The 23173-nt window shown below is 54.5% G+C and overlaps 1 protein-coding gene across 1 annotated transcript; it reads right to left on the bottom strand.

Moving 5' to 3' along the window:
• Nucleotides 1-17646: 17646 nt before the first annotated feature.
• On the bottom strand, nt 17647-22949 carry LRFN5 (leucine rich repeat and fibronectin type III domain containing 5). The gene is made up of 2 exons (XM_054972284.1): nt 21562-22949; nt 17647-18577 (listed from the first exon to the last, which is right to left on the bottom strand). Exons 1-2 carry the CDS (start codon nt 22947-22949, stop codon nt 17647-17649), a joined length of 2319 nt encoding a protein of 772 aa, XP_054828259.1.
• Nucleotides 22950-23173: the final 224 nt, after the last annotated feature.

Here is a 23173-nt window from a genome sequence, read left to right as displayed (position 1 = left end):
TTTTGAGTTTATAAACTGAAAGAAAAAAAGACAGACAGACAGACAGACAGACAGACAGACAGACAGACAGACAGACAGACACAGAAAGAAAGAAAGAAAGAAAGAAAGAAAGAAAGAAAGAAAGAAAGAAAGAAAGAAAGAAAGAAAGAAAGAAAGAAAGAAAGAAAGAAAGAAAGAAAGAAGCTTGTCTTTTGGCCACCTTGCCAAAATATCCCACTTTTCATTCCTATTCATGTCCTCATCATATAACCCAGCCTGACTGACTGTGTAGCGATTTGGGAGCAGGCTGTGTGTGAGGCGTCAACGTTGCCATCTTGCACAAAACAGTCTAAATGGGAGACGCTCTGGCAGTAGTCTAAGTCTGCTGAAGGAAGACGTCAATGCCTGACTGGAGAGTGTCCACGAACTGTAAGGTGGGCAGGGAGCTCTCCGCCCCTTGATGCCTGCTCTCCCTCCGGTCCTCTGGAGCAGAGGGGGGAAAGGGAAGGCTTCTCATTTGTCCCTTCCTTCCTGAGAGGTGCCAGGAGGCCAACAAGACCAAGTCCACCAGGTTTTCTTGGATAACTCTTGTGCTCTGGACCGTTTCCAGTCCGAGCTCAGGCCAGGCTATGGGGCCTCGTGGCTTTAGTGGGTGACTTCCAAGTAGATGTGGACAAAGGCCTGGCTTCTCTGTTGCTCCTCCAGAACTTCTCTGCAGCCTTTGCGGCAGTAGATCATGCCATCCTGCTGAGGCATCTGGAGGCAGAAGTGGGTATCTGAGGAGGTGCCTGGGATTGGTTTAAATCATCCCTCATGGAACGGACTCAAGACCAGCTGCCTTCTGTGTGGGAATTATCTTTTGGGGTTCCACAAGGTGCAGCCTTATCCTCCATGTAATTCAACCTCTATGTAAAGCCTTTATGAGAAATCATTTGTAGCTATGGAATTGCCCCACTATATACTACGTCGGTCAGGCCCCACCTGGAGTACTGCGGGCAGTTCCGGAGGCCTCACTTCAAGTAGGATGTGGACAAATTGGGACGGGTGCAGAGGAGAGCAGCACCAGGATGACCAGGGGCCTGGAGACCGAGCCCTGCGAGGAAAGACCCAGGAATGTTCGGTCTGGAGAAGGGGAGGTTCAACGGAGACACGGTCGCTCTCTTCAAGTATTAAAAAGCTGTCACTTGGGACAAGGAAGGGAGCTGTTCCTGTTGGCCACAGAGGATAAGATTAGAAACAATGAGTTAAACTTCAGGAGGGAAGGTACCAGCTGGATGTTAGGAAGAACTTCTTCCCGTTAAGAGTAATCCAGCAGTGGAATCCGCTGCCCGGGGATGTGGCGGGTTCCCCCTCCTTGGCAAACTTCAAGAAGCGGCTGGACCAATCCTTGTCGGGGATGCTTTAGGGTGCTCCTGCATTGGGCAGAGGATTGGACTAGATGGTCTGGAAGACCCCTTCCAACTCTAGGATTCTATGACCGTACTGTATAATCTGCCTTGAGGCTCAGTGAGAAAGGCAGAATATTTTTAAAAAAAAAACGTGCTGGAAAATGTTCATTCACAACTTTCTTTTTAAAGGATTTCTAAATATATTTACACCCCGCAATTCTCAGCCAATGGCTTGAAAGCAGCTTTCAGGCTCATTAATCAACACTAGAAAGAAACAAAACAATGATCCGTGGCTCTCAAAACATCTCTTAAAACCAGGCCCTGGGCATTCAGAGCCGGTGCCTGAGCAGTGCTGCAAAGTACTCCGTGCCTTTGAAGGTCGCAAAAACCTTCACTCATCAGTTCTTCCTGCAGAAAAACTGTGGAGGGTCTGGGAAGGGGGGCTCGCTGGCAGCGCAGAAGAAACGCAGAAAGCGGCATCCAGGTGTGATCCTGGGCTGAGCAGAGATCCCTCACTTAGAGCTCTGGGGAGGGCTGTCCCTGCCGGGCTGGTGGGCAAAGTACCCAACACTGCGGAGGGCCAGGAATGGCCCCAAAGCTGCTTTTCTGAGCATTCTTGCCCAGAGGAGGGCAAAGCAGGCAATGAGGTTGGCGGCCTTGGCAAGCTTCATCAGAACATTCCAGAGAAGGGAGCAAGACTGAGAAACCAGGGACAGGAGAGCCCCCCCACCCCTCCCCCTCCCTGAACACACACCCTGCTTGCAGAGCTCATTTGCCATGTTGCCTGTGGAGAAATGCATTGCTGGGACATGGGGGGCGGGGGGGTTGAGCTTAATAAAGCTTCCACGTTGAGTCTGAAAGGTTTTTCTCTCTCCTAGCTGAAGACAAGCAGAAAGCGGCAGGGCAGTGGCTCAATTGCTGCCAAACCTTGTAAAATGCAGACCACCAAAGCTTTGGGAATGCTAATGGCCTTCCCGCCTGGAGACAACAAAATGGATACCTAGAAGGACTTGAGTGGGGGGGGGGGGAAGAGCCTAGTTTGTACCTTCCTGGTCATTTCATTTCCTTGACCCACAAGGGGTGGGCAAACAGAGACGATAAACTCCCTTGGCACAGAGGGGGAAGGCCTATTCAACAGGAAGGAGTTCACTGACCTAGATTGCATCTTGATGGTTGGCATTGCCACATGGACCAGACAAAGGGCTGCCTGCCTGGACAAAGACTTCGAGCTAACGGGAAGCTTTTAGACAACTGTGACCTCTGTGCTCAAGAGCCTGCCTTAGGACAAGACAGCTAGGGGATGTATAGAGTGAGGAATGGCATGTTTGCACCTTCCTTTTATAGTCATTGCTCAATCCATTGCTATGCAGAGCACGAGTGTAAACTGGAGATGGGCACAAATGGGGAAAATGATGTGCTGTGGTTCATGGTTCATCGTGTTTCATGAACCACGAACCATGAACCAGCATGAAATTGCCCAGTTCGCAAACCGGTTCATTTGGTTCGTGAATACATCACTTCAGGGGCAGCGGAAGGTCTGCAGAGAGCCCATCTGCCCCCACCCCCACATTGCCTAGGAAACTGATTGATCAGCGCCAGGCTGTCTCCCGTGAGGAACTGAAAAACAAACCAAACGAAGCGGCCTAAAAATTGTTCGCAAACCCAAAAAACCCGGCCTGGTTCGTGATGAACTTTGGTTTGTATTTTGGTTCGTGCCCACCTCTAGTGTGAACTTTTTATTTTTAGTAGCAGGATTTTCATCCAGTGGCACCTTAGACACCAAGAAGATTTTCTGAGTGTAAGCTTTCAAGAGTCAGAGCTCCCTTCTCCAGACACCTGGTGTCCGAAAATCTTGCTGTTCTACTGCTGCCCCCCCCAAATATTTTTTTAAAAAATCTTTATTATTTTGGAGACTGTCAGTTCTTCTCTGTACCACACAGACCTCTGCCATTCAAACCACTCGTTAAAACAGACGCCAGGGCAAGGGAGGCCGTCAGCTGGTAAACTGCCTTTTCCTTGGGAGTGCACCAGTGCGGTAGCCAAGGCACCCCACTTCCAGACCTGGCCAGAGGAGAGGGCCCCACCTGCCACCCAGGTGCCTTTGTACAGTGCTGCTGAAAACCAATCGCAATGCCAGGGGAGGGCTGGCTTGGCACCTCTAAAGCTGTGGGAGCGACTGGCACCCGGGGGGATTGCCCGGTCCCTGCGTAGCAGCAGATGGGCCAGCTCTGCGTGAACCTGCTCCACCCCTCCTTCCCTCGCTGCCTGCCTCGACTTGCTAGACACTGAGCAGGCCCCCGACCTGCACCCTCCTCCCCTCCTTTGCAGAGGAGATGCTGCTCCACCGGCCCCACTCCTGAGCCTGTTCTCCCTCTCGCAAGGGCTGCATCCTGGCGGCAGCTGTCTTCAGCACAGAACCCAGCAGACTGCCGCAGGCAACACCCAGGTGCTCCTCATTAAGTGTTTCTGAAGTATGCAAACCTCTGGGCTACGCAGAATCTTGCTCGGCTAGGGACAGAGCAGGAATGCAAGCGCTCTCCCCAGCACAGGCAGGCAGGCAGAGGACCAGCCCCCAAGCCCTCTGTCAAGCAGCTCAAAGAGCTCATTGGCTGGCAGGGGCTGCAGCGCAGAAGTCCTTCCCACGGGGTGCGACGCAGAGTGAGAAATGGGGCCAGGTGGCCAGCGACTGCACATGGCAGCAGCAGCCTGCGGCACGAAGCAGGCGCTCTGGGGGAGGACTGAGAATTCCCGCCGCATGTTTGGAGTCAGCAGTTATTCCCCTACTGTGAGGAGGGGGCTGCGCTTTTCGCCTTTCCTCCATGGTGCTCCAGGGAGGCCCGTGCTTCTGCCCTCCTCCATTTCACAACGACCCTGGAATGGGAGCAAATGGCACGACTGTTCCCCGCCCCCCCCCAGCTCCCTGGCTGAGCCGTGCGGCCTGAGCCCCCCCCCCGGCCATGCAGAGTGACACCTGCTTGGAGGCTTTTTGGTGAGTGGTGCCTGTGTCTGCCCACAACCTCACACACACCCAGCCAGGCACGACTGCTTCACTGTGGCACCGCCTGATGGGCATCCCACCCGAGTCGTTTGGGATGCCCTCTGCAGTCCAGAGCACCCTTGACCAGGCCAGGGCTTGGAGGGAGCCGCTGTGCCAGGAGGGAGTGGAGGGCCAGCAGCAGGACGGACAGACTGCCGGCAGCAGGCCAAGGCAAGGCCGGAGAGGGCTCTGCCTTCAAGGCATGGCCCCAGCAGGCTGTGCAGGCTGATGTGGACTGCAGGCGCATGCACTGCGAAGGGGCTCCAAGCTGGAGCCAGGCCTCTAGAACGGCTGCTTGTGCTGTAGTAATCTCTGAGGCAAGAGGAGGCACCCATGTAAAGAAGGCCACAAAAGAGGCTTTGTGCCCACGTGGCTATACAGTGGGGCTGGCAAGCATCGCCCTAACGCAAGGCTGATCGCTGCCACTGTCTCCTGGTGTGGCCTGGAGGCTGAGACAGGACCCCCTCCATCTGTCAATTGAGCATGGGGGGTTTGGGGCCACCGTCTGGGAGCAATTTTATTGCAGTGTTTAGATCAAACTCCCCAGGGTTCCTCCGTGGGGCATCCCTGCAAGCCCTTTTGTGGCCTCAGGGTGCTTGTGCCCGACTTTCCCTCCCAGATCCAGGGTGGCAGGGGAAGCCGACGTGGTGTGTGGTGGTAGGGGTGGTCTTAGTCCCGGGGCATCCAGGGCCACTGACGTAGGCATGCTAGCCCTCCTGTGCTTCAGGCAGCAGCCATCTGCCCTGTCAGCCATCGTGCCGCTTGCTTGGCGAGCCCAGTTGGGGTGGGGGGGCAGTGATTCTGGGACCCCAACCTTGACTTTGGGGCAGTACACCAGAATCACTATAACAACAACAACAACAACAGTGTGCTTATATAATACATCCCCTCTGGACAGATGAGTGCCCCACTCAGAGCAGTGAACAAAGTCAGTGTTATCTTTATCCCCACAAGACAGCTGGGGAGCTGGGGCTGAGAGGAGTGGCTTGCCCAAGGCCACCTGCTGAGCTCATGGCAGTGGTGGGAGTCAAACCAGCAGAGTGCTGATTCACAGCCCAACCACTTAACCACTATGCTGCAGCAGCTCTCTCATGAAGACCCTCCCTGCCAGGTAGTCACGGGAATCAGGACCAGCTTTTCCTTTCAGCCCCCCCCCCCGGCGCCTGCTGCACTTTTCCCAGAAGAGGGGGGGAGGGCATCCCTCCACTGACAGTAGGGTTGCCAGCCTCCAGGTAGTGGCTGGAGATCTCCGGGAATTACAACTTGTCTCCAGGCCGCAGAGATCAGTTCACCTGGAGAAAATGGCTACTTTGGGGGGTGGACTTTCCCTCCCCGAACCCCACTTTCTCCAGGTTTCACCCTCCAGGATCTCCAGGGATTTCCCAACTTGGAGCTGGCAACCCTAACTGACAGCCAGCAACAGCCACGCTGGCACCCACAAGGAGATGGGATTTGTTGGAGGGGGGAGGGCGGAATCTAATTGGATTTCCTGGCTTCAAGGTCAGCCGATTGTCTCCAGGTGAGTTCTTTGGCATCATGAGGTCTGCTCTCAGTGCACACCAAGGGGGAGGTGTTTTTAATTAAGAAAGGTTGGGCTAAGTGCTGCCAAGGAGGCCAGGAGCCCAGGTACAGCCAGCTTCCTTCTGAAGATGCCCTTTGGGTTCCTCTGGAGTAAACAGCTGGAGGGAGGGAACGGCAACTTCAGCCTCTGGCCTTGCATGGTTGAGCATCTCTGTGGGGGCCTGAGGGCCCTCAGATGCCACAAGCGGGGGGAGGGGAGGTTTCCAACCTAGCAAGCAGAGGGCGTGTCGTGTCCCAGGATGGCACAGCCCACTCTGCACGGCAGTGAGGGGGGGGGGGCAATGGAATCGCTGTACCATCATCACATGCCCTTAGGGCACGGCAGGGGGGTACTGCACCTGCTCCTGGCCCAAAGTCCAGAGAGGCGAAGCACATTTCCAATCAGAGGCTTCTTCTGATTCCTGGAGCAGGTCAGACACCTGGCAGGTTTCAGGACTCCCTCCAGAAATACTCCCCCCACCATAGAAGATGCGATTCTGGTTTGTCACCCAGCAGCGGCCTATCTCCACTGTAGCTAACAATAATAAAAAATAACATTCGATTTCTATACCGCCCTTCGGGACAACGTAGCACCCACACAGAGCAGTTTACAAAGTGTGTTATTATTATCCCCACAACAACAAACACCCTGTGAGGTGGGTGGGGCTGAGAGAGCCCTGAGAGAGCTGTGACTGAACCAAGGTCACCCAGCTGACTTCAAGCGGAGGAGTGGGGAATCAAACCCAGCTCTCCAGATTAGAGTCTGGCGCTCTTAACCACTACACCAAACCACTTCTCCAAACTGGCTCACTTCCACCTGCACCTGGCAGCTCTCAAAGAATACTGCCTTTGTCTCAACACCCAAGCATGAAACGTTCCACCCCAGACAAGATAACTCCTGGTGGGTGGTCATGTTGGAACCAGGATTTGAGTCTTGCAGCACCTTAGAGACCAACAAGATTTCCAGGGTGCCAAGTTTCGAGAGTCAGAGCTCCTTTCTTCAGATTCCAGTCAAGGAAAACCTTCCAAGAGGCTCTTTGAGGAGGGCTGCAGCAATTGGAACACAAAGTGTGTGATAAAAGCTCTCCGATGAACCTCAGGGGCCCTCTTCAGGGCTCCCTTCCTCCATAGGGCTTCATTAGCTGGAAAGGTAGTGATGAATGTATATATAAATCGAATGTTGTTGTTGTTATTATTATTATTAGTGCACTGACTGCGGGCTTCAAAGGACTGGATGTCAATGCACAAGCAATTCCGCAGTGCCTCCAGTAAGGAAAGGAAGGGGGAAGCCCACGGAGCCAAGGGCCGCAGTGTGACTATGGCAGCAAAGAAAGCCATGGCTGTGTTTAGAAACTGCTGCCCTGGGCACACCCCAGATGCTTGGCAGAGGCACCTGGGAGGCTTAAGAAACCAGGTCATTCGTTCTGCACGGAAAGCAGCATTGGCAGCGTCGCTCCCTTCTTATCTCTGCAGCAAGAAGCTTGGGATAGAGTGAAAGGACCGGACTTCCTTGACCACGGGTGGGGCTTCTGGGCACACGGGTGCAATGCTTGCCGGGGGGGGGGGCGGTGTCTGGGAGTCTGGGCCTTGGAGTTCTATTCTGGGGGCTGCCCATGGGGGATTCACTAGTGCTGCCGGAAAGTGCTCTGCCCCTCCTTCTCACCCCCAAAACCAGGCGTCCCAAAGAGGTGCATCCTCACAACAGCCTCTAGCCGAAGCAGGATCCATTTGCACAAACTGAGCAAGCTTGCAGGCTCTCTTTAGGCCGAGGACTCAGCTTCGGCGGGGTGGGGGGGCCTTCGGTGCATTGCTGCAAACTTCCCGTAGCTTTAAGAGAGCCGGGGGCTGGGATGAGCAGGCAGAGCAGGGGCAGGCAGAAGAGGGCAGCATCTTAGCCCTACACGACTCACTCGTTGCGCCTGCCAAGAATTCCCCCTCCCACACAACTATTAAAGGGACAGGAGCCCCCCCCCACTGTCCTCCTTCCCATCTGCTCCCCTTGGAAATAGATCCCATTTGGCAATGACAGGAGAATTAGGTAATCCAGAGACAAATGCCTACAAGCTGCCTCTTTCGCTGAGAGAGAGAGACAGAGAGAGAGGTGGATGCTCACAGATCTTAGGGAAGGCCCCCAGAAACTCAGGGAAGCCCCCTCGGCCTCCCTTTCCACATGGAAACCCTGGCGTGAGACCTGCAGCCCCCCAGTCGAAAGCGGGCAGGCCTGGGGCTGGGAGCCTCATGCCCACTGCTTGGACTGCCACGGTAGAATCTCTCAGGCCAGCTGCTGCTTCCAAGGGTGATGTGGGCCTGCCCTCCAGGGCTGTGTTGACTAAGGGTAGGGGAGTGGGGGGGGTAGGACCCACAGCTGACACCCACTCCTGTCCTGAGCAGCCCCTGGATTGTGCCCAAGCAGCATTTGGCACACAGCTTCTCCCTCTCTCCAGCCTGGCCAGCCCCCTTCTCCCAGCTCCTAATCCCATTGGGCAGCATTTGACCCCCCTGCAACCAGGACTCCTTTCCCATTTTAACCCTTCCCCAGAGGGGCAGGTGGCATGCGGGGTTCCTGGCCTTCCTCATTCTCACAACAGGCCAGTTAGGTTGAGCGAGCGAGCGACTGCTGGCCCCAGGGCTTTACAGCTCGGCAGCTGAATCCTGGCGGTCTTTGGACCACGCCCCAGACTCTAACCATTGCACCATCTGGCTCTCTCACAGGTCGATTCTTTGGCTTCAACCACAGCTTGATTGAGGCACAAATTAAATACACCAAAGCATAGGACCTCAGGTCATGAGAGGCCTGTGAATATGAAACATTGTTACTTTTTATTAATAAACATTTGTGCGGGGAATTATACTCTCTAGTGTAGGGCCTAAGCATGACTTAACCCAGCCCTGGTTTCAACTGGACTTCAGCTGTGAAGAATTTCTGGATCCAGCGTTATTACTAGAAAAACAAGTTAAGGCAGCGGCAAAAAATGCTTTCTACAACCTCACTCTAGCCTGGAAGACGGCTTCTTACCTTGACACGGCTGACCTGGCCACCTGGATCCATGCTACGGTAACATCAAGGCTGGACTATTGTAATGCTCTATACATTGGCCTCCCATCTAAGTTAACTAGGAGGCTCCAGTTAGTGCAAAATGCTGCAGCTCGATTGTTATCAGGAGCGAGCAGGAGCAGGAACATCACTCCCATCCTACAGCTGCTCCATTGGCTACCTATCAGTTACCGGGCTCAGTTCAAGATACTGGTTATTACATACAAAGCTCTTTACGGCTTTGGTCCGGCATACCTATGGGACCGCCTCCCTCCCTCTGTTCCTCCAAGGCAGCTTCACTCATCCGAACAGGGTCTCCTGCAGGTTCCAGGCTTTGCACGGGTCAAGTCAGGAGCAGCTTGTACAAGGGCTTTCTCTGTGGTGACTCCTACCCTGTGGAATGACCTGCCTGAGGAAGTCAGAAGAGCTACCACTCTCCTGGTTTTCTGTAAACAATGCAAAACTGAACGATTCAAAAAGGCTTTTTACTCAAATGGGAGGGCTGTATTGTAGGGAGGGGGGTCTCAGATGCTTCGCTAATGAGTTAGGGACCATAGACTTCATCACTATGTTTCCTTACGTATTATCTGCTGCTTTAAATATGTACTCCTACGTACCACCAGTGCTCCATGTTGTCTAATGTCAGTCCTAGAATTGATTATGTTCTGCTTCAGTATTTTTTCTCCTCTGTATTGGATTCTTGCTAATATTATGTCTTTGTAAACCTGTATCTGTTTACCCTGTGGCTTTGTTTATGGAAATGTCCTTGACACTGTACTGAAATGTACTTGATACTGATTGTACTAATCTCATACTGTGTAATCCGCCTTGAGTCTCTGTGAGAAAGGCGGACTATAAATGACATAAATAAACATTTGCCTTGACATCATCAATCAGCTCTTGACCAAGCAGGCGGCAGCTGCAACATGCCATGAGGCATGCAACAGAAGGCGCGCCCTGTTTCCTGTGGCTGTGAGCAACATCATTTTTGCCCTCCTCGGCACAGAAGCGGAAAGAGTGCTTTGCTGTGCCCCCTCCTTGCACGTGGCCAGCTAGGCAGAAGGAGCCACTGACAGCCCAGCTGACAAAGGTGCGGGCGCCTCGGATGGCTGCAGTGAGGACCAAACCCCGTGGAAATGTTTCCTTCCGCCCACCACTCCTTTCCTCCTGGCCTCGGCTTTTTGCTCTGCCCCGGCTCCTGCAGCAAAAGACAGCAGGCCTCATTAATATGCACCCTGCAAACTGTTAATAATTCAAAGCTGCTGATGAGGACAGAAATTCCCATCAAAGCAATCTGCAGCCCGAACCTCCTGGCCCTTTCCCAGATTTCGCTTGGCATGGCTGTGTAGGGAGGACCCCCTGCAGGGGGTGCCTTAGGGGCCCGCTGGGGTGGCTTGCCCCTAACCTGGGAACATGGAGGCCTTCCTGTTGCATTTGGGGAAGCCGCACAGAGGCTGATTCAGACCGTCGTCCTTGGAAGAGGTGGCCTCCAAGAAGCAGAGGACTGGTGGGTTCCTTTGGATGGCGGCCTGGTGATTTCATCCAAAGGATTTAGGGCTCTGTCCTTTGGGGGGGGAGAAAGGCCCTGGGGAGTGGGATTCTCCCAAGTGAAGGGGCCCTTGGTGGGTCATTAAAATCTATCCTCAAGCACATGCAGGAAGGGTGGAGGGGGCGATTTTGGCTGTGCCTTCCAGCAAAAAGCTGCGTCCATGGAGCGCCCCATGAACACCATCTGCCTGAGCCTTGGGCAGCAGCCAGGAGCCGGCAAGCGAATCAGAGTCATAGGATTGGATGGGACCTCTGGGGACATCAAGTCCAACCCCAGGGACTTTGTTCCCCGTGTTTGCTGGCTCCAACCTGAAGTTGCCACACACAGAGACCAACGGATATTATGAATGTGTCTTGAATCCTTGGGAGGAAATGCTTGGCCCCACAGACAGAGGGGTCGGGCAGCTGCAGCAGACCAGTTGGGCTTCTTGTAAGAACCTCCCAGAAGTTGCTTCCGCAACCCACTCATCTGCCCCACTGGGCACAGTAACTAGCATTGGGAAGGTGGCGATGGTGAAGGACCGCTGACTCAGCACCGGATTGGGGCCACCGCCTTGGTTCCTCGCCACCAGAACAGTTTCTTCCTCCTCTGACCCACTGGAATCCCCGAGTTTGGCTTAAAATTGAATTCAGACCCATTCTGCGAGCATGAGATCTCTCTCTGCTACGGGTTGGGCTCTCAAGGCCACCCTTCTCAGAAAAACCTTCTGCCTAAACACTCCCGTCTCCACATGGGGTAGGACAGTTCAGGAGACGTTTCTTGCCCTGCTGGGAAGGGGATGGACTTGGAAGGCAACCTACGCTTTGCAGTGGACTGTGCAGCCAAACCGTTCCTTGGATGCTCTTTAAATGTTCTCTTGGCTATAAGGAGCCGCTGATATGTGATCAACGAGGAGGAGGCTGACCCAAATGACCCCCTCATATTGGCAAGAGGGGGATTCCCCTCTGTGTCTGGGGACGTGTGGGAGGAACGTATGAAGCTGCCTGAGTCCGGGTCAGACCCTTGGCCCATCTCAGCCATCTCTGTTGGCCACTGGGGGTGTTCGGAGCTGCCGTTGGGACTGAATGGGGGGGGGCGGCTTCTGCATGAAAAATGGGTACTCCCCACTGAGCTGCAGCCTCTCCGTGTGGGCCTTCCACAAATAAACCCACGTGAAATCTCTCTCACAGTAAGCCATTTATTTGGGGAGAGACACCCTGGAGCATTTTGCAGGGGGTGACTTGGCCCCGTGCAGCACGGAATGGAAACCCAGGCCAAAGCTGTGCCCCTCCCTTCCCTCCTGGTTTGCTGTACAGAAAGTCTTGAAGGCCTGAAAAAGCCCCTTGCAGGGGGCAGGAGGTCAGGCGGGGGACGGGCTTTGCTCCAGCATCCCCGGCTTCTGTGGGTTCTTGAGGCCAGCCCAAAGCACCAGGGCAGCCTCAGGCCCTGTCACTCACCCACCACGAGTCGAAATCGGATGGATTCGGGCCACGTGCAAGCGTGAGTGGCAGTGTTCTCAAGAGGCAGAGAAGGGCAAGGGCAGTTTTGGCTAAGGCAGGCTTCTGTGGAGTAGAAACAGAAACAGAGAGCTCTGTGAGGGTGCAAAACGGCGTCCGACTCGGCTCAGCCACCAATCCTGCAGTGCCTCAGGCGGAAAAGACCGAGCCAGCCTTCTTCCCTTGGCCACTTGCACAAGAGCTCCAGAGCGAGGAGAAACACAAGGAAAAGACGACAGGTGCTGCTTGTGTAACCCTTGCCCACTAGAGGGAGATAAGGAGCTGGGGTATTCCTTATCAGGGGGGAAAGGCGCCATTTTCCCTGAGAGACGGGCGGGAGGAGCCCTCTCCCCTCAGAAGCGCTCCTTTCCGCGACCCCTCTCTGTTGATGTTGTGGGTATGAGAATGTCTTATACTTATTGCTGTTTGTATTAATTGCCTGTTGGTTGTATTTTGATTACTGTTGGGACTATTGGAGATGAATGTTACATGTATGAATTTTCCTTGAGAGACTGGAGGGCCCGAGACGGCCGGAAGGAGCCCTCTCCCCTCAGAAGTGCTCCTTTCCACGACCCCTCTCTGTTGATGTTGTAGACTCCCGTGCAGAAGGCATCCCAGCGCAGAGCACAGCTCCAAGTGGCTGCGTTTCAAGGGACTGGCTAGTGGATGTCAGAAAGAGACGGAGGCCCGGGCCTTCTGGAGCAAAACAGGCCTGCTTTGTTACAGGATTGTTGCATATGCTCTATTATTGTATTGTTCCAAATAAGATGTTTCCTTTTCCAAATTTGTTCATTGTTATTTTTTTTATAAATGCAAGTGTCACAAGGTGGGGTCACACTGTCATAGACATGAATTCTCCCACTTGCACAAAGGTAAACGTATGGCGCACCCTTCCAGCTGCTCTCACTTGGGCAAGATCTTGTGCAACCAGTTTCTGGGCACCATCATTTGTAGGGAGAAAAGGGCTGGGTGTTGCACAGGCAGAACAAAGCTAAGACCGCTGAGTATTCCTCCCTCGTCGCTTGCCATTCACTTGATCAAGTGGAGCGCAAGTGATATGGCAAGTGAACAGGGAGGAATACACGCGAGTCTGTCCACTTGCCAGGCAGGTGTCATTCGTCACTTGTCGCTTGGCCCTCTGCTCGTGCGTCTCTGGATCCAAGCCACAAAGGTTAAAAGCTCCTTTTCTGTATAAGGGGACAAACTACGGGCAGCAACATCTGACTGTGGGGGGGTCAAGCATCTTAACATCAGAAGCCCCGTGTCACCTGTGGCCAATTACCCACATTGCGCTGGTGAGTCAAACAGGACGCCTATTTAGGGGTGTTGCTGGACTCTTTTGTTAGGTGTGAAAGTTGCTGCCTCAGGGAAGGGCATCTTCACTCCCCACCTTGCCCAGACTCTTGTGCATCGTTTCAGCCCCCACCCCCCCGGCCGCAATCCGCTGCGTGGCAAGCGACGGCCTTGTCCTACCAAAGCCACTAGCTGTGCCTCTTGCTTGGCCACACTGGCAGCTTCATTGCTGGGGTTGCCAACCTCCAGGTGGGGCCCGAGCACCTCCTGGAATTACAGCTGATCTTCAGACCACAGAGGTGAGTTCCACTGGAGAAAACGGCTGCTTTGGAGGGCGGACTCTAGGGCATTATACTCGCTGTGTTAGTCCCCCCCCTTCCCAAACGCCGCCCTCCCTGGGCTCTGCCCTCTCTAACCTGGAGCTGGCAAACCTATTCACTGCCCACCTGCAGAGGGTGCCCAGATGTTGCCCTGATGCAGCCCAGAGAGGGGCAAGGAGTTCAACGGGATCAGGTGGGGCTGGGAAGCAACCCTGCGATTCTTGCCTGAGTGTGGGTGCTTCACAGGCAGAACTGCTTCATTCAATGTTACTATAACGAAAAGACTAAGGAACCTGTTAAGAGGGAATGACAGCACACGTGAATTCAGGCAGCATGGATGCGGGGGATCCTGAGCATCGTCTCTGCAAAACTGTGATTGGCAGGGATTTGCATCTCAAACCTGCCACTTCGGAGTGCACCACAAGGGACTTACAAGCAAGGTGGGCAGACGCCCAGGCTGGAGGAAGGACAGCTTGGGAGGGGCTGAAGATGCCAGGAGAGGTGCCAAGGGGAAGAGGCACCAGCGCTGGCCCCAAGAGAGCAGCCCCAGCAGCCCTGCCTGCGGACCCAGCCTCCTCCGCACTGCTGGGCTGGGTGAGGCTCCGGGAGTCCTCAGAGGACCTGACCCCTTGCCTTACCAAGGCCCGCAGGGTTCCTTCCGCTGCTCTCCCATGTGCACGAAGCTCCCAAGCGGCCTTCTGTGCAGTCGGAGGTTCAGTCCTTCTAGCTCAGACTTGCCTGCTCTGACTGGCAGGTGGTCTCCAGGGACTGAGCCTGACCCAGTCCGCTTGCAGAGCAGAGGCTCTGACTTTGAGCCAGGGTTTCCCCTCCACGCAGGATTGCGGAGGATGAAGAGAGACAGCGTTGAGGCTTCTTTCTTCCTTAGTAATTGCCACAAAGAGGCAATTTCAGCCGCATCAGCCACTGTCATCTTGTCTAGCCATGGGCAGCTGCACTGGCTAAAGTTCCCTCTTTTGCCCAGTTGTTCAAAGGGCAAGAGTCTTGCCTTCTCATTTGTACAAAGGGGAATAATCCTAGGAATCCTTGCCTGCCCCAGGGAAAAGTCCTTGGGGCCTCTCAGGTTCCACTTTGCAGGAATGGAAGACATTAGCAATGCACGCGTAGAATCCAAACTTCCCTCGCTCTTCAGCTGTCTCCACAAAAAAGGCATCCTGTTATGCAAAAGGCTTGGAAACCTATTGGCGGCCACGAGGCCAGGTTTTGCCATGCAGCCACAGTAGCCCAGTTTGCAGATGAGCATCGAGCCACAGAAGCCTTCCAGGAAGCAAACAACTGGACAGGGGTTGCAAACAGTGCTGGAGCGACTGAGGGGCCGGCCACTCTGTCGAGGCTGAGCTCACGGACTGGGGGCCTGAAATACACCTCTGCTGAACGGACTCTCAAGGCCAGGCAGGGAAGAGGCGCTGCTAAGACCTTTGGAGGAATGCAAGATGAAGGCAGCCATCCGTGGGGGGCTGGAGCTGCGTCCCGTCTGTCCCTGAGAGATGAAAAGGGGGCCAGGGCCAGGCCACAGCCTCCTTGGGAACTCCCTCTCAAGAGAGACCCCGCTGAGGGAGCCTCGGGAGGCAAGCGGAGCCGTTTCTGTTCAGGTCCAATTTTGAATCACAAACTCAGGTTTGCTCTTGAGCTGCAGGGAGAAGACTGGGCCTCTGGTGAGTCAGCAAATACATTTCCTGAGCCAACAAGAAAGAGCTGCCTCGTTTGGGCAGACCCGTGGCTTGTGCAACATGCCCTTTGGCAACGAGAGATCGACTATCACTTCTAACTGACGCAGGAAGGGCAGAGGGTGGGCGGGTTTCTTCATGGGAACCCATCACGGCTGGAGCGCACTGAGGAGGCAGCCACAAGGAGGCTGGAAAAGCCCTGGCTCGTGCCTGGAGGGCCACTCTTTGCTGGGTTGGGATGGTTGTGTGGGAAAGAAACCCCCCGGGGCCCAGCCGTGCCGTGACTGCCAACTCCCTGCTGCTGCTCGACTGGCTATAGCTCAGCGCTGGACAACAGAAGCACTTCCGTGCAGAGGCACTTGACTTGGCCGCATGGGGTACGGCTTGCAGTACCCCAAACTCTCTGAGGTAGGGAAGGCGCGTGTGTAGGAGGGGGAAGAACGATTACGTTTACACTGTGTAATCCACCGTGCGTCTCAGTTAGGAAGGTGAACGAGAGGCTGAATCCACATTACCTCGGTGCGTCCCGGTGTTGCACTAAATGTTCGCTAAACACCCGGAAGTATAGCGTCTTTCAAAAGCGATTTCTGAATCGCGCTAGAAAGACGCTATACTTCCGGGTGTTTAGTGAACATTTAGTGCAACACCGGGACGCGCCGAGGTAATGTGGATTCAGCCAGAGAGAGAGCGAGAAATTTACAAGGATTTCCCCCCTATGTTGCATGCCTTTATCACATCATATACAGGAACAGTGTTTACCCTGTGGAAAAGGCGTCTTGTCTTTCATTTACGCTTGTGATGTACAGTTGTTCTTGTACAGCTTGTACGTATTTCTTATTCTTAAATTTATATGATGCAATTGGGTTTGTATACAATATTCTATTTCGATTCTTATTGAAAGATCGGGGTGGGGGGGGAAATAAAAATCAGTGCAAAAATCACCTTGTACAATGCTTCTGTTTGCACCATAACGTAAACAATGTGCTCCCGCGCCTGCATTTCTGGTGCATCTGTTCAGAAAAATCCCAAGGTAATGGTTGCAATTGGGAAGGCCCCCTGTGCTCAAACAGCCGCCAGAATCCAGCCCAGAGAACCACGACTTTCCAGATTGCAATAAAGATCAAGACACTCAAAATCTTGGCAGAAATGTGGATGAGGAGGGTTTTATATGCACCCAGTGAGAGGCCGGGGGGGGGGGGGGAGAGCGGGGGCTTGGCTGGCACACAAACATTTTGACAGTTTTGCTTTTCTATAATTCTGTTTATGGGGGGGCTTATGTGTGTGTGTGTGGGGGGGGGTTACTTTGGAAAGGGGACTCACAGCTTTTAAAATAAATGTAGGAATATAATCGCCACCACAGATACTGCTGGTTCTAGGCAGAGAAATTCCTCATGTCACCTACAGGAGCCCTGGAAAGCTTAGGGTGGGGTGCCCAGTTCTGCCCCCCTCCCAGCTCATTGCAGAAAGCCTTATCTGTGTTCTTCTCAGATATCTGCCTCCAGGCCCAGCCTCTGGATGCCTTTCACAGCTGGGAGACCTCTGGAACTGGAGCCCAGGTGGCTCCTGCATTCACCATTGGCTGGAAAGGGCAAGCCAGCCAGCCAGCCCCGCCCCCACCCCCAGCCACACCGTCCCTTCTCACAGATGGGAACAAAGGAAGCTCCCCAAAGAGCCCCCCCCCAAAAAAAAACACCTGCGCCAAGGACAATGCCGGGGGAGGGTTGTGGGAACACCAGCTGGTTGTGTTTATGGAATATTTTATTTTACACAACATAACAACACAGAGTTGTTGGTTCTGTACAGCAGTTGCCTGAAAAGGAAGGCATGACCATTGTCACTGGAAAAGAAACGGGGAAGAGGGAGGGAGGCGGGGGGGGGAGAGCCGGATCACTTAAAAAAACTGTATTCTGATTGATCCATTAAGTGGCCGTTGGTGGGTGCGGAGGGCACAGCGATCCCCTTTATCTAAAAGGGCTCTTTTCCTGCCCGTGTGCTCTTGTTCGCATTCTGCTACTGCGGGCTCAGGATGCCAGTCCTAGAGGAGGAGAAGGCACGGGTGTTATTTCATGCTGTTTCCCTTCAACACATATATTTCTCTCTCTTTTTTTAAAAAAAAATGAGCTTTTAAAATGATTTGCCTTCAGTTGCGGTATTATGTAAAATAAAACCCAAACGGAAATGGAGGAAGTGCTCAGTGGCTGACGCACAACACTCTGCATGGACACAGGAGGGGCTGCAGGTGCGGCTGCCGCCCAGGAGTTCTCCGGCAGCGTTTGGCAGGTGGGGCGCTCCACGTTTTCTTAATGAAAAACAACACCACAGTGGATCACACAGTGCTTTCCAATATCCACTCAGAACTGGGGAAAGTTGCTTTGCCACTATCCCTCTCGACACCATCTCTCTGCACGAACATCCCATTCATAGACAAGCTCCGCTTGGACCAAAATCCCCCCGGGGCTGGGGAGTGGATATAGCAATGGTATTCCATCAATTCTCCGTTCAGGGAGTACCTGCGCTTGGCCCGCGAGGGGTCGGCCGGCAAAGTGAGGAACTTACTTTGCTTGGCTTGTGCTCTTTTGTGCGTGGGCACAGTCCGGCTATCCAGCTGCAGCGCCGTGGAGTTGTTGCGGTTCGTGTTCTGGGACTCCAGGCTGGGAGTGGCCCCTTCGCTCGGGGGCGGCAGCTCGCTGCTGTGCTTTGGCAGTGGCCTGCGCGACGGCTTCTGGGAAGAGCTCTGAGTCCACCCGTGGGGCTGAGAGGAGGTAGCCGCGGAGGAGTCCTGGCTGGAGCAGGTGTCTGATGAGGGCACGGCACTGTCACTGCTGTGCTTGCCCCCCTGCAGGCCCTCCTCGTGCACCACGGCCTGCTTGGAGCCCGACGGGGGCACGGCGGCTGCGCTGCACCCCTGGCTTTGTGCCCCGTTGGTCTGGGAGTAGACGTTGCTGACCTTGGTGGCCTTGTGCTGCCCGCCGTTGTTGCACACCTTGTAGCGGATCATCAGGATGATGATGAAGACCAGCACGGAGGCCACGATGATGCCCCCGATGATGATGATCATGGTGCCCCCCAGGAACTGGGACTGCATGAAGTGGCAGCGCACGTAGTCCTGCTCCGTCGCAAACTGGATGCAGCCCACCACCCGCGTGGCCGTCAGGGAGGTGATGCCGTCGTCGTAGATCGCCAGCACACACAAGTCGTAGACCGTCCCGGCCGCCAGGTTGTTCACCAGGAAGGTTTTGCTCGTGGGGGGGATCATCCTAGGGGGCCGCAAGAGAAAGGAAGGTCAGCAGGCAGCACTGGGGGGCACTGCCAAGAGCCCGGCACCTCCACGCCCACTCCCACTCAGAAGAGAGCGCGTTCTCATCCCACCCAGGCTACATTTGCTGGGGAGGGGGACCCTGGCAGTCCTCTAGCCCTTCTCCCTACAGGCTGCCATCACCAAACTGGTGGATGAGGTCAGCGTTATTACTATCCCCATAATGCAGCTGGGGAGCTGAGATGAGTGACTCACTCAAGGCAGCCTGCAGAACTCAAGGCAAGAGTGGAAGTCGAACCCGCAGACTGCTGATTCACAGCCCAACCACTTACCCAGTCTGCCACACCAGCTCTCATAATAGTAACTGTGCTTATCTGCTGCTCTTCTAGACAGATGAGTGCCCCATTCACAGCAGTGAACAGTGTTGTTACTCTCCCCCCAATACAGCTGGGGAGCTAGAGCTGAGAGGAGGGGCTGACCCAAGGCCAACTGATGAGCTCATGGCAGTGGTGGGATTCGAACCTGCAGACTGCTGATTCACAGCCCAACCACTTACCCAGTCTGCCACACCAGCTCTCATAATAGTAACTGTGCTTATCTGCTGCTCTTCTAGACAGATGAGTGCCCCATTCACAGCAGTGAACAGTGTTGTTACTCTCCCCCCAATACAGCTGGGGAGCTCGGGCTGAGAGGAGGGGCTGACCCAAGGCCACCTGATGAGCTCATGGCAGTGGCGGGATTCGAACCAGCAGAGTGCTGATTCACAGTCCAACCACTATGCTACAGCAGCTCTCCTCAATGCTTGTTGCAGGGAGATTTTTTTCTGCTCTATTCATCGAAAGAAGGAGGCATACTGAAACGGAAGATATCAGAGGCAGAGAGAGAAAGACCATTTTTGTTCGGCTCTTCCTTGAAGGAAGAATAGACAGTGGTCTACCCAGGGGTCTCCCCACCTCTTTGCCCTCTCCACAACCCTGCGAGGCTGGCTAGGCTGAAGGAGTATGATAAGCCCAAGGCCTTCTAGGCCCTGCGAGGCAGCATAGGGAGCCGAGTCAGGGTCGCCCGGCTCCTGGGCCAGCCGTCTTGCCCCGTGACAATCACTCCGCAGTTGGCAGAGAGCTACACCCCCAGTTACAGTCAACCGACAGAGCTCTAGTTACTTCCATCCCTGGCTTGAGGCCTGCACCTCGGGGAGGTCAGAAGCCATTCTTACCAGACTGGGAAAACCAGTGATGATGCCTCACACCACAGACCTGGCAGCCATTATTTGAATCTGTTTCTCTCCCGCTGCTGCTGTGAGCGGGCACTGCGGTGGGGGATCCCTTGCCCCCGCTGCGGGATGGCAGACCCTCCATGACATGCAGGGGGAGGCAAGAATCCCTGCTCCAGATGGAGACCCACTGTGGGTTTCTCCTTCTTTGCTCCAAACAACCCAGTCAGATCTCCCCGTGCAAGAATGGAGAGCAGCTTGCCCAGGGAGGACAAAGGCCCGTCTCCCCCGCCAGAAGGTCAGACTTAGGAGGGGGTCTCTGAGGCATCTCCAAGGCCCTCCCGGAGGACCACCGTCAGAGCATTTTCTTTGAAAGCCCGCCCTCCAATCCGGTTCCCAAACGCTTTCTGCCCTGTTATTATTATTTACAGACAGCCCTGTGAAGGCTCCCGCAAGAGCCACTTCCGGCAGTTTTTTCACGTATTTTCAGGTGACCATCAAGAAACTGGCAAACTGAAAAGGAAAGCCGCTCTGCAGTCTGGGAGTTGGTGGCTTTCAGTGGGGAAATTAACAAAATGCTTTGATCAGCAAGATATAGTGGGGTTTTTTTTAACTTTTAAAACAGGAATTATTTTTAACAAATTAGTTTTGAAAGGTGTGACTGGTCAATCCAAAGCAAATTAGAAAAGGCATCTTCTTGTCCACACACACTTCCTCAGGTGCCTTTCCGTGCAACGTACTGCACAGATATCCTTGCCTCTCTACCTCAAACACACAAGCAAGGAGGAAAAGGCTCCTACACCGCCATTTCGACAGCACTTGCGACCGCTTCGGCTTGGCTGGGCACGCAGCTCCCCAGGCCAAGCCGGACACCCTCCCTGGACTGCCCTGCCCCCACGGAGCTGTTTCCTTTGCCACTTCCTGTGCTGCTCTGCAGCGCACAACTTCTGGGTCGCTCTTCCTCACAGGCTCCCAGTGGTGCGTCTTGCTGCCCCGGCTGGACATCTGATCTACCGCCACAACACAGGGACAAAGCAAAGCGTTGGCCAAGCAACCAGAGTTTGGTAGCCCGTCATAAGAGCCTAAGAGCCCTGCTGGATCAGGTCAGCGAGGATCCAGACAGCCCCACAACTGCGTGGGCCAAACAAACAGACAGGGAAGCCATGGTCCTTCTCTGAAGTTGCCTCCCAGCCCTGGGATACAGAGGTTTACTGCCCCTGTATATGGAGGCTCCCTTGACTCATCATCGCTAGCAGCCTCCGTGAGCGGCAAGCTTCCACTGCCTAAGTCAACAGAGTGTCTCCACGGCTCCACCCCCACCCCCACTGTCCCGTTTCCACACCGACACTCTGTCCCATTTCAGAGTTCCACTGAAAGAAATGCTAAACCCCAGCATGGGATAAAAAAGCCTGACGCAACAGGGCTTGCCTCCAGACCCAGGCCCCACACAAAGAGGGCTTTGCAAGTCTTTTCCAAGATAGTCACAGCAACGGAAAGGGTGCCTCCGGGCTCACAGTGGCTCTGCCTCTCCGTTTCCTGAGCCAACACAGCAGCCCCTACGGAGACCCACTGCCTGTCCTTCAGTCTGGGCAACTCGTCAATGGAGGAGGCGGCCCGGCGGCCCTCTGAGCTCCCACCTGCTTGCTACCTGAGCACCTCATGCCTTTATCTCAGTCTGTTCCCAACGTCTGGCCAGTCTAGCAAATCCTCAAAGTCAACAGTGGGCAAAGGAAGCGGAGGCTCTCATGGGCCAAACTGGTTTCAGAGTCTCTTACCTGTAGACAAGGGAGTCGTCGTAAGTCCCATTGTACTGAATTTGGAACATACGTATTCCAGGTATATTCCTTTGGAAATTAAACTTCAGCAGGGCAGTGGAGGAGGTGGCTTCTGCCACCACCACCTTCTTGTCCTGGCTAATTTTTGTCTCCCCGTTGCTACTGCTGGCGTTTGAGCCAGACTTGGTGGAAGTGGAGATGTCCGAGGAGCCGGGGTCCGGCTCGTGGATGTGGCTTGTGCTGTTCAGTATGTGAGGCAGTTTTATTATGTGCAGATCTACAGACTGCGTGGCTTCCCCCGCGGGGTTGGAAGCGATGCAGGTGAAGGCCCCCGTGTCCTTCATGGTGGTGATGTGGATATCCAGAGTGCCGTTGTCGTACACCAGGGACCGCGTGGCGTTGGAAATCAGCTTGCCCTCCGGGGAAATCCAGTGGATGGCAGGCTCCGGATCGCCACGGGCTTTGCACCGCAGGATAGCTCTCTGGCCCTCCAGCACCCTTAACTCATGGGTGTGTCTCGTAATGAGGGGGGGCTCACACAGGAACTCGTCCTCAGGGACTGACCAAAAATAGCGGCCAGACAAGAGAGGGGGGGACGCGCACGTCTCCAGGTCGTCCTCCCTGGACAGCCGCCTCAGCCACAGGAGTTCACAGTTGCAGTGCAGGGGGTTCCCCCCAAAGCTCAGGGCAAACGTGGAGGGGCTGATGATCCCTGAGGTGGCCAAGACCTGGGCTCGCTGGAAGAGAGGGTCAGGGGGCAGCTTCTGCAGCTTGTTGGACGTGACGTCCAACCGGGTCATCTTGTGGAGGTGGGAGAACGTCCCCTTGGGGATGCTGTCGATCATGTTGTGGTCCAAACTAAGAGTGTGCAAGCTGACCATCTTCTCCACAGCGTCCCACGGAATCGTCTCCAGGTTGTTGTAAGACAAATCCAGCTCCTCGAGAGCCAACACATCATCAAACGCCGTGGAGGAGATCAACGTCAGCTGGTTATTGTTCAGTATCAAATGGTGCAGATTCGAGAGCCCGCTGAGCATGTCGTGCGTGATTTTGGTCAATCGGTTGCTGTTCAGGTGCAAAGCCCTCAGGTTCCGCAGGTCGGCAAAGGCATGGGGTGTAACAAAACTAATTGTATTCCTCGAGAGGGTCAGATCCACCAGGCTGGTCATGTTGGCAAAATCTTTCCGCTTGATGTTGGTCACAAAGTTGTCCGCCAGCCGCAGCTCCACGGTCCTCCTGTCAATGTTGGGAGGGACAAACAAAAGCCCTTTCTTGGCACAAAGTGTCGCGAGATTTGGAGACAGGATCTGGCACACGCAGCGCTTGGGGCAGATCTGGGCCTTCACCGCTAAGCCAATGAACAGCAGATACAAGAGCAGTTTTTCCATTGTAGAGCGGAGTCAGGATCCTGGGAAAAAAAAACAGAACGCAGCATTATGGGGGGGGGGGGAACCGCAGAAGAGACCCTGCACATCAAATCGGATGAGAAAACCACAGGCAGGAGAGCGGACAGGGCTCCGCTGCTTCCCCAACAACCGAGGGGTTTCAGGCGCCTGCCTATCATATTCAGAATGAAACGAGTATTTCTCTAGGACTCGGAATGAAATTCAAT

The sequence above is a fragment of the Eublepharis macularius genome, chromosome 2, assembly GCF_028583425.1.
Source record: "Eublepharis macularius isolate TG4126 chromosome 2, MPM_Emac_v1.0, whole genome shotgun sequence".
In the NCBI taxonomy this organism is placed as follows: domain Eukaryota; kingdom Metazoa; phylum Chordata; class Lepidosauria; order Squamata; family Eublepharidae; genus Eublepharis; species Eublepharis macularius.
Note: the sequence above shows the minus strand (reverse complement) of the source record. Positions and strands in the feature narration are given on the sequence as shown.